The sequence below is a fragment of the Prionailurus bengalensis genome, chromosome E1 (assembly GCF_016509475.1).
Source record: "Prionailurus bengalensis isolate Pbe53 chromosome E1, Fcat_Pben_1.1_paternal_pri, whole genome shotgun sequence".
In the NCBI taxonomy this organism is placed as follows: Eukaryota; Metazoa; Chordata; class Mammalia; order Carnivora; family Felidae; genus Prionailurus; species Prionailurus bengalensis.
In genome coordinates this window covers 60053689-60063976 of record NC_057347.1, presented here as the reverse complement: position 1 = coordinate 60063976, position 10288 = coordinate 60053689, and the positions used below count along the sequence as shown (strand labels likewise).

General features: G+C 67.5%; 1 protein-coding gene across 1 annotated transcript; it reads left to right on the top strand.

The window, feature by feature from the left end:
- Window positions 1-1965: 1965 nt before the first annotated feature.
- On the top strand, window positions 1966-9134 carry NOTUM (notum, palmitoleoyl-protein carboxylesterase). Its single transcript, XM_043585406.1, has 11 exons — window positions 1966-2344; window positions 3423-3475; window positions 3556-3651; window positions 4118-4178; window positions 4623-4681; window positions 5050-5152; window positions 5865-6056; window positions 6245-6345; window positions 6888-7035; window positions 8190-8237; window positions 8468-9134. Exons 1-11 carry the CDS (start codon window positions 2007-2009, stop codon window positions 8772-8774), a joined length of 1506 nt encoding a protein of 501 aa, XP_043441341.1. The 5' UTR covers window positions 1966-2006; the 3' UTR covers window positions 8775-9134.
- Window positions 9135-10288: the final 1154 nt, after the last annotated feature.

The following is a 10288-nucleotide window of genomic DNA, read 5'->3' as shown; positions in this document are numbered from 1 at the left end:
CCTGCTGTGTGTACAGCTCAGCACTCAGCCTTGGGCCTGGTGAGAAGGACAGAGGGCAGTCGGGCCAGCAGCAATCCAGGGGGGCTGGGGTGGGGTGGCAGCCTCTAATCTCCTGCCCCAGGAGGGGCTGCAGGTGCCTCCCGGGGGGGGGGGTGTGAACACAGCCTCCCCGTTGCCCTGAATTAGGAGAGGGACTCAGGAAGCCCCCCCCCCCAACCCAGTTCTGGACCCCTGTCCCCAAAGGCAAGGCCTGTTCCCTATCTTTAAAATGGGTGTGATGGCATCCGCTGGACTGTAGATGGGAGGGGAAAGGAGAAAAGGTCTACTAAAGCAGTCCACAGCACTTTGTGGGTGTGGAGGGTGAAGAAACGCTTTTTTTTTCTCCCCACCCACCCGTAGAAGCCTCCTAAGCAAACACCTGCCCCCCCCACACACACACCCCGTTTTGATTTCTGAGAAAGAATCTCCTTCTGTCTTCGGTGAGGTGCGCTGGGAAGGTGAGGTGATGGGCCAGACAGACTGGGCTGCGTGGGGGTCACTGAGGGGAGACCGAGCCGGCGGCTCATCGATCCTCGCCCCCTCCCCTCCCCATCTCCCAGTGGCGGCTAGGGCAGGGAAAGGTTCTTGGGGGTCCTCGGCGTGGAGCGCTCAGCCAGGGCTCACGCAGGGAGGATCCAGGACCCCACCCCGAGGCGCGCCGACCTCGGTAAGTGGCAGCGCCCCTTCTGGCCCCACTGCCTCCCAGGGCCGCCCAGAATCCTTCCATCCGGGCGCAGGATCGGGCGACTCCCCCGTGGCGCCGTGCCGGGACGCCCGGTGCCTCCCCGCAGGTCGCCGAGGGCGCCGGGGCCCCGCGCCACACCTGTCCGCTCCTCCTGGAGGCCCCGGCGCCGCTGCTGCCGGCCCCTCGGCGCGGGGCCCTGTGTCCGCCGTCGCTTTGATCCCGGGGGCCCCGCTGGATAAAAGTCCCGGGCGGCTCCGCGCCAGCGCCAGAGGGGGAGCGCAGCCGAGCCGGCGTCCCAGCGGGCTGGCGCAGGGCGAGCGACGCCGAGGAGCCGGGGCCGCGGGGCCGGCCGCGGTGAGCGCGGGGCTCGGGCGCGTTCGGGGCGGGCGGTGGGAGGGGGTGGGGGTGGGGGTGGGGGTGGGGTGCGGGCCGGGGCCCGGGTCGCCCACCGGCGGCTCCGGGCCTGGGCAGCAGGGTGAGGGGGGACCCCGGCGGCTCAGGTGAGCGCGCCCGCCCTGCGCCCCCAGGCCCGTCGGGCCCGGCCCCTGCGCGGCAGGCGGAGTCCCGGCGCGGAAAAGCCCCGCTCCTGCCCGTGGCGTCCCCCCTCCCCTCGGCCCCCGCCGCCCCTTCCAGCCTCCCCGGGGCGGGGGTGGGGGTGAGGGCGGCGGCGGCGGCGGCGGCGGCGGCGCCGGGCCGGCCGCGGGGGGAATGGAGCTGCCGGGGACCGCGGGGGCCGCGCTGCCCCCCACGGAGCCGGGCCGGGAGCGCCTCCGGCGGCCGCGGCGGGGTAGGCCAGGCCCCTCCGTCAGGCTTGCGGTTTGGGAAGAAAAGGCGATGCCTCCGCCAAGAAAAGAGCGAGCGCGGCCCCCTCCCCCTCCGCCGAGCCGGGCGGCGGCGGCGGCGGCGGCGGCACATCTAACGCGCGGGCACCCGGGCCGCCGCGGCCCCCGCAAACTACGCCCAGGCTCGGCCCCCGCCGCTCATTGGCGCGGGCCGGAGCCAGCGCACCCAGACCCTGCGCTGCCCTCGCCGGCCGCGCGCGGAGCCCGAGCAGCCCAGGCCGACGGCGCCCGGCCCCCCGAGCCTCGACGCCGAGCCGCCCGCGCTTCCTCCGCCGGGCCCAGCGCGGGCAGCCGGTCGGGCGAGCAGGCGCGGCCGGCGCCCCGCGGCCCCGGCGCCCCCGGCCCGGCGCCCCCACCCCCGCCGCCGCCGCCGCCGCCGCCGCCGCCGCCTCAAGGCCGCCCGCTCTCCGCAGGTGGCCGCGGGCCCGAGCGGCGCGGCCATGGGCCGAGGGGTGCGCGTGCTGCTGCTGCTGCTGCTGGGCCTGCTGCACTGGGCCGGGGGCGGCGAGGGCAGGAAGACCTGGCGGCGCCGCGGCCCGCAGCCGCCCCCGCCGCCCTCCCCGCCTCGGGCCGAGGCGGCACCCGCGGCCGGGCAGCCGGTGGAGAGCTTCCCGCTGGACTTCACCGCCGTGGAGGGCAACATGGACAGCTTCATGGCGCAGGTCAAGAGCCTGGCCCAGTCCCTGTACCCCTGCTCGGCTCAGCAGCTCAACGAGGACCTGCGCCTGCACCTCCTGCTCAACACGTCGGTGACCTGCAACGACGGCAGCCCCGCCGGGTAAGGCCTGCGCCCGCCCCGACCGGCGCCCCCTGCAGGCCGCCCTGCCGGGCTCGGCCGCCACCCGCCTCCGTGCCCCCTCGGACGCTCGGAGTCCCGGCGCTGGTCGCCCGCCCCCCTCCTCGGGGTGGGGGGTAAGAGGGCTCCCGTCGGGCTCGCAGAGGAGCTGGCCCTGCGGAGGACCCGGGGCGGGCACCCGCAGCGGGGGTGGGGTGGGGGCAGCGCTCGGAGAGCTGGCCTCTGGCCAGGCGGGGCACTGACCCCTCGGCCACCGGTGCCCTGCCCCGCTGCTCGCGTCCTTCGGTCTCTGGGCGGGGAGGTGACCCTGGCTCCAGCCGCAGGAGGCGACGCAGCGGGGCGGGGAGAGTCCTGCGGTACCCCACCCCCACCCCAGCTCCACAACGACCCTGTCTGCCCCCTGCTGCTGCCGGGACTACCTGAGATCCCAGCCAGCCAGAGGGACGGGCAAGGGGCGCAGGTGGGACCGAAGGACCCGGGCTGCGGCATTCCCCCCTGTCCAGCCCCGATGTATACGGAAGGAAGGATGTGAGGCTGAGGGTTGAGGAGGGGTCGGGGCCCCCACACCCTCAGCGAAGTCGGCAGCCCGAGGACCGGACGTTAGGTCGGGCCTCGGTGGTACTCGCGCCCTTCCGCGCCTTCCTGGCGGTCCCAGGGCCCCCGCCCCACGTGCACGCTCCTCTAGAGAGGGTGCTTTTCGGTCTCCAAGCACCACTGCGGGTCCCGGGAGATCCCGAGCCCAGCAAGACCGCCCCCACCCCTCCCCGCGCCCCGCCGCCGGCGCCGAGGTTACAGCGGGTCCCGCGCGGGGCGGGCCGTGGGGATTTTCCACGGACCACACAGCCCCTCGAGGCCCTTCCCGCCCCACGAGCGCCACCTCCCGGGACCCGCCACCGCCGGCGGGGCCGCGCGCGCTCCGCGGGGCCTGGCCGCTGGCGCCCCCGTGCGGCTGGCGCGTGCGCCGGGCGACAGGTGGAATGACCCTTTCCTCCCCAGAGCTGGGTCCTCGCGGGCCCCAGCTGACCACCCGCCCCGCCCGTCCCCCTCCCCCTCCTTGCAGCTACTACCTGAAGGAATCCAAGGGCAGTCGGCGGTGGCTCCTTTTTCTGGAAGGTGCGTCCCCGGAGCCGAGGCGGCGAGGAGGGCGGAGGCCCCTGGGCGTGCGGGCCCTGACATGGTGGCTGTGCCCGCAGGTGGCTGGTACTGCTTCAACCGGGAGAACTGTGACTCCCGCTATGACACCATGCGGCGCCTCATGAGCTCCAGAGACTGGCCGCGCACCCGCACAGGTCAGCAAGTCGCCGGTCCCCCCCTCCCCCCACCCCCCACCCGAGCTCCCGCCTGAGGGGTAGGGCAGGGCAGGGTAGGGCTGACAGTTCCAAGTTCCGGAAGAACCCTTGCCCTCCTCACTCCCTAGAGCCCTAGGAAAGCCCCCACCGTGCCCACCCCCCGGTTCTCCCACCCTCCGAAGGTCAGGGGGCACCCACCTATCATCCTTCACTCTGCTCCACAGGTAATCTCCGGAGGCGGGGGGAGGGGGCTTGCTATGGCTGCTTCCACACCCCTCATCCCTAGGTCACAGCAGCCAGTGCTGGGTGGTGGAGGTCGAGGGTCACGTCCAGATGACGAGTCTGGCCTACCTCCCTTGTCGTGGCCAAGTAGGATCCCCCACACCCCACACATTCCCGTAGCTCCCATCCCCACACACCCCTTCCCAACAGAAAGACCCACTGCCTCTGCCCTCCGACACCACAGGCACAGGGATCCTGTCCTCCCAGCCAGAGGAAAACCCCCACTGGTGGAATGCCAACATGGTGTAAGAGGGAGCACAACGGTCCTTCCCTGGGGGGGGGGGGGTCCTTCTGGGAGGGGTTCTTCCTTGGCGAGTCCCATGGGGGGTGTTCCTCCCTGGGGAGGGTCTTTCCTGGGGGGGGGGGGTCCTTCCTGGGGGCGGGTCCCACCTGGAGGGTCCTTCCTGGGGAGATTCTCCCTGAGGGTTCCTACCTATGAGGGATTCCTGTCCTTGGGTGGGGGGGGGGGTTCTTTCCAGGGGAATCCCATGGGGGGTGTTCCTCCCTGGGGAGGGTCCTTCCTTTTGGGGGGAGTCCTTCCCAGGAGGTCCTGTCCTTGGGAGGATCTTGTCCTCCGAGAGGTTTTTCCCAGGCGGTCCTGTCCTCAGGACCCTTCCTGGGGAGGGGTCCTTCCTGAGGGCCTTGGGCAGCAGAGGACTATGGCAAACTCACACCGTCCATTGTCACAGCTTCATCCCCTACTGCTCCAGCGATGTCTGGAGTGGGGCTTCGTCCAAGTCTGAGAAGAGTGAGTCCCTTGCTGTAACTTCTGTTCTCTGCCCCGAAGGACACGGCAGGGAGGACAGGGCCCCTGTTTTGTAACTCCTTCTAATCCTCTGACCATGTGTCCCGGGACGCCTGCCCCAAGCACCCACTGCCTGTTGTCCAGGCCTGGCTTGGCCCCTTCGGAGGTCCTCACTCCTGCGTGTCCCCTGGGGAGGGGCCCCATCCCTCACGCACCTGACAACCTCCCTTCAGTTCACCTCAGCCCCTGACCCTATCCCCCGGGAGGACCTCCAGACCCCCAGCTAGAATTCTTCCTCCTTCCAACCTGGAGCTGGAAGGCCTTGCTCCTGTCCAGGCCCCCCGTTGAAGCCACGGTCCTCCTCCTTGCAGACGAGTACGCCTTCATGGGTGCCCTCATCATCCAGGAGGTGGTCCGAGAGCTCTTGGGCAAAGGGCTGAGCGGGGCCAAGGTGCTGCTGCTGGCAGGGAGCAGGTGGGCCAGGCAGGGCGGGGGCCTGTGTGTGCAGGGGGGGTGGCGGGATTAGAGGGGTGGAGGGCGAGGAGGGGCCGCGCCTTGGGCTCCAGGGAGCTCACGCCTCTCCAGGCCTGGGAGGGCACCTAGGAGGGTCTGTGTTACTGGAGCGTCACAGGGGTTCCGCTCCACAGTGCTGTGTAGCTGGAAGCTGTCCGGAGGATGCTTCTGGACTCTGAGGTTGCTGGATGCCAGGGAAGCCTTGGATGACGGTGGCCTAGGTAGTTGGTTAGGGGCTAGCTGTGGGCCGGTGTACCTTCTCCAAGGCCTGGGGTCCCTGCAAGCAGGATCACGCCTGGTGGCTGCACCGCTGCAGGCATGCAGGGCCCCGAGGACATCGGTAGAATACCTGAGGGGGTCTGAGGCCACGTTTTGTCTTCGTTTTCAGATAAGGAAACCGAGTCAGAGACAGAGGAAGGGAGAGAGGAGGGGGAGGAAGTGGGTGACCTGCCACTTAGCTCAGTGTGGGGAGCTCTGCCAGCCCCTCCTGTGCCTCCGTGACCCCCAAAGGCCTGTGGGTCTTGCACACGAATGTGGAACACGGAGCATGTTGGCAGCTCAGGACGCGTCAGGATCCCGGCCCCTTCTCGGGCCTAGGCTGGGGCAGGGCGGGCTCCGGGGAGGCGAGCGCCCCACCGCGGCCACCCCGCCTCACGTACTGCCTCCTCCCCAGCGCGGGGGGCACGGGGGTGCTGCTGAACGTGGACCGCGTGGCCGAGCAGCTGGAGGAGCTGGGCTACCCGGCCATCCAGGTGCGGGGCCTGGCTGATTCGGGCTGGTTCCTGGACAACAAGCAGTACCGCCGAACCGACTGCGTCGACACCGTCACGTGCGCGCCCACGGAGGCCATACGCCGCGGCATCAGGTGCCAGACCCGGGGGTGCCTCCTGGGCTCGCCGGCTCAGGGGCGGAGGGCCTGGGGCGGGGCTGCGGGGGGGGGGGGGAGGGGCCGGGGCGGGGCGGGGGGGGGAGGGGCCGGGGCGGGGCGGGGGGGGGAGGGGCCGGGGCGGGGCGGGGCGGGGCGGGGCTGCCTGACCCCCAGCCCTGGCGCAGGTACTGGAACGGGGTGGTCCCGGAGCGCTGTCGGCACCAGTTCAAGGACGGCGAGGAGTGGAACTGCTTCTTTGGCTACAAAGTCTACCCGACCCTGCGCTGTGAGGGGCCGGCTGCGGGCGGGGCACGCGGGGCAGGGTGGGGAGCAGGGGGTGTGGGTCTAGGCTTCCTCCAGCCTGGAGTCTAGAGCTGGGTGCAGAGACCGCAGGCCACCCACGTGGGGGCGGGGGAACTGAGCCGTCCAGGTTTGCCTGGGACTTGCCTGGTCTCAGCACTGAAAGTGCACTCGCTCCCAGGCCGACCAGGACAGTGGGTCACCCTGTCCACAGTCACAGTTAGGAATGTGCTTGGCAGCTGAATCCTAGTGCCGCCCTCCGTGGGCCTCGGCCGTCCCTCCTCAGTCCCACACTTGAAGGGACACCACCACCAAGTTGTGGTCACAGTGCACACCCTGGGAGCCAGGCCAAGGTTGGTGGGGGAGGTAACAAGGTACTTCTTCAGACAAGCACACCGTGAGGGGGCCGGTAGCCAGCACTCCAAGGGCCTGTGAGCCTGCCGTGGAGCTGGCTGGACCTCAGCGGCCCTTAGCCCGGGGTGGAGGGCAGAGTGTCGAGGCAAGGCCCAGCTGAGCTGTGCCCCCCAGGCCCCGTGTTCGTGGTGCAGTGGCTGTTTGATGAGGCCCAGCTGACTGTGGACAACGTGCATCTCACGGGACAGCCGGTGCAGGAGGGCCAGTGGCTGTACATCCAGAACCTGGGCCGCGAGCTTCGCAACACGCTCAAGGATGTGCCGTGAGTGTCCTGCCCACCCCACCCCACCCCCGCCCCTCTAGGTAGGCGGTAAACCATTTGACGTAAAGATAGCGGCCTCACAGATGGCAAAACAGGAAGCGGCCTTGCGCGCAGGGGTATTGCCCAGCGCTGAACAGGAATGAGCTTCTGAACCCTGAAAAGACGTGGAGGAAACGTAAACGCACGTAGCCAAGAGAAGGAAGCCAGTCCGAGAAAGGCCACGTAGCGTGTGATTCCAACTCTGTGACATCCCAGAAAAGGCAGAAGTGCGGGGTCCGTAAAAAGCTCATTCGGCACCAAGGACGGAGTTGGGAAAAGGGGGAGGGGTGCACAGACACAGAGGATTCCTAGGACAGTGAGACTACTCGGTGTGAGACCGTAACATGGACACACGTCAGCATCCGTTTGTGCAAACCCTTACGACGTCCAGCACGAGAGTGCACCGTGACTCTGGACTCTGGCGATAGCTGTGTGTCACTGAAGGTTCCTCAGTTGTGACGGACACGCCATCTGGTGGGGGATGCTGATAATGGGGGAGGCTGTAGGTGTGGGGGCAGGGGGGGTGTGAGAAATCTCCATACCTTCCACTCAGTTTTAACGTGAACCTAGAGGGGCGCCTGGGTGGCTCAGTCGGTTAAGCGTCCAACTTCAGCTCAGGTCACGATCTCGCAGTCCATGAGTTCGAGCCCCGCGTCGGGCTCTGTGCTGACAGCTCCCAGCCTGGAGCCTGCTTCCGATTCTGTGTCTCCCTCTCTCTCTGGCCCTCCCCCGTTCATGCTCTGTCTCTCTCTGTCTCAGAAATAAATAAACGTTAAAAAAAAAATTTAATGTGAATCTAGAAATGAAGCCTATTAAACAAACAAACAGCAAAATATTCACCTGTCCGGGTCAGCATCCCACCATGGCCCAGGTGGCCGTGCCTGGAAGGGGTGGACTCTGTGCCGGGTTTGGAGGCAGAAAGAGACAAGGGTTTGTAGGGGAGCCCATGGGTTGGTGGGGACAAGGCCTGGTCCAGAGCAGTAGGTACAGGAAGGAGGTGGGAGCCAGAGAGAGGTGCCCAGGGGGGTGGGCTGGAGCGTCAGGACCTGTGGGCACCGGGGTGGGGAAGATGCTGGAGGTGCTCTCTGTGAGCTGACTGTCTGCTTCCCCAACAGGGCCAGCTTCGCCCCTGCCTGCCTCTCCCACGAGATCATCATCCGAAGGTCAGTGTCCCCATGCCCCGGATAGATCGCATCCCTGGCTCTCGCTCCAAACGTCCACAGCCCCACCCCCCCACCTGGCCGCCACCTGCCTTCTCTGGCTCTGTATGAAGGGCTTCTGTCTCGGGCTTCCGATGCCGCTTACACAACCAGCTGTGTGGCAAGAATTCAGAGTCAGCCCGCCTCCGGTGGTAGCAATGCCGAGCGAGCCCCACCTGGATTTCTGTCTGCAGCCACTGGACGGACGTCCAGGTGAAGGGGACCTCGCTGCCGCGGGCGCTGCACTGCTGGGACAGAAGCCTGCACGACAACCACAAGGCCGGCAAAGCCCCCCTGAAGGGCTGCCCCGTCCACCTGGTGGACAGCTGCCCCTGGCCCCACTGCAACCCCTCCTGCCCCACCATCCGGGACCAGTTCACGGGGCAGGAGATGAACGTGGCCCAGTTCCTCATGCACATGGGCTTTGACGTGCAGACCGTGGCGCAGCAGCAGGGCCTGGAGCCCAGTAAACTGCTGGGGATGCTGAGCAGCGGCAGCTAGGGGTCCCGCCCCGGGAGCTGGCACTGAGGGCCGGCCGCCGCCACGGGCTCCCCACCCCAGGGCCACCTGCCCGGCCTCTTCTGCCCCTGCTAGGACAGACAGGGCCCTGGCCATCCTCCCAGCAGCCTTCGCTGCCCCTCTACCACTGCCTTGGGGGGTGGGGGGACCCAGCCGGGGGAGACCGTGGACCTGCCCTCCAGCCCCAGCCCTGCCTCCCGCCCCGCCCTCGCTGGGGAGCCCGAGGCGCCGGGTTCCAGCCCGCTGGCCCAGCCCCAGCCTCAGCCTCTCCTGGCCTTTTGTATTATTTTATAAAATGACTTTTTTATTACTTTAATTTTTTAAAAAAGGAAAATAAGAAATATATGATTAATGATATTGTTTTGTAACATATTTTTTTTAAATAATGAAAAAAAAAAAGACAACAAAAGAGCCTCCCCCTGCAGGCGTGTTTATTTGAATGGGCACTTTGCCCGTTTCACACCCCCTCCCCCATCCCCAGGGCAGCAGGGATACTGGGGGCGGGGGCCATAGGGAGCGCTGACCTCCGACCCCCTGGTGGGGGGCACGGACCCCACCTCGTGTCCTGTTCGTCCACTCAGCAAATACCAGTCACGGGCACAGCACACGTGAGACTCCAACATGGCGATCACAGCTCCCATGTCTCTGTTTTCCCGTCTGGGGACGTTCACACGGCGCGCACCGAGGCCACTCAGAGTGCTTGGCGGGGCACCTGCCCCTTCGGCAACACACCACCCCCAGCAATCTCATTTCCAAACTGTCTCACCCCGGAAAAACACTCCTTATCCAGCTAAAGCGTTCTTAAAAGCTTGCACTGCTTTATTGGTTCTTATGAGGTCACCCGTGCACACGCCAAGATGCAGATTCCCCGGGCGGAACCCGCTGGGCCCAGCCCCCACCCTGCCTCCCAGAACACAGGGGTAGTCTTCCCGTGGGTCGTCCCGGGGACCCTGCACCCCAGCAAACGCACGCACGCACACCCTCTGTTGTGGCCTCTGTTTTCACCACGCATCGTGTCTGAGGCCCACAGAGCTGTGAGTGGTGTTCCTGTCGCCTGGGGCTGGACGACAGACATCACCTCCTGCGGGGGCGGGGGGAGGGGGTGCAAAGAGCCCGGAGGGCTTACTGAGGGGAGCTGGGCACTCCCTGCTTCGGGCACCCCAGCATACCTGCATGGTGACAACCCCCCCCCCCCCACCGCCCCAGCTGCCCTCATGTATTACAAGCCCCAAGTGACAGATGAAGGAATTGAGGCCCGGAGAGGCCACCCCTGTGACAGAGGGAGGGTCCCTGCTAGGCAGCATGGGCTCCACACCCACCACACACATGTCAGGAGCCCAGACCTGTTCCCAGGAGAATCTCAGAGGCCCGGCACCCTCTGGCCCAGCAAGGTCGGGGGCCGTGCCCCGGGGTCTGGCTAGCTCTGCCAACGCATCAGGGCCACCGTGGGGCGGAGAGGGATCGGGGCAGAACCCGAGGGCCTGTGTCATCTGCCG

Coding starts and splice junctions, on each gene's coding strand:
- NOTUM (XM_043585406.1), top strand. CDS start 2,007: ATGGGCCGAGGGGTGCGCGTGCTGCTGCTGCTGCTGCTGGGCCTGCTG. Junction 6,057..6,244: donor GCCATACGCCGCGGCATCAG/GTGCCAGACCCG, acceptor GCCCTGGCGCAG/GTACTGGAACGGGGTGGTCC. Junction 8,238..8,467: donor CACGAGATCATCATCCGAAG/GTCAGTGTCCCC, acceptor TTCTGTCTGCAG/CCACTGGACGGACGTCCAGG.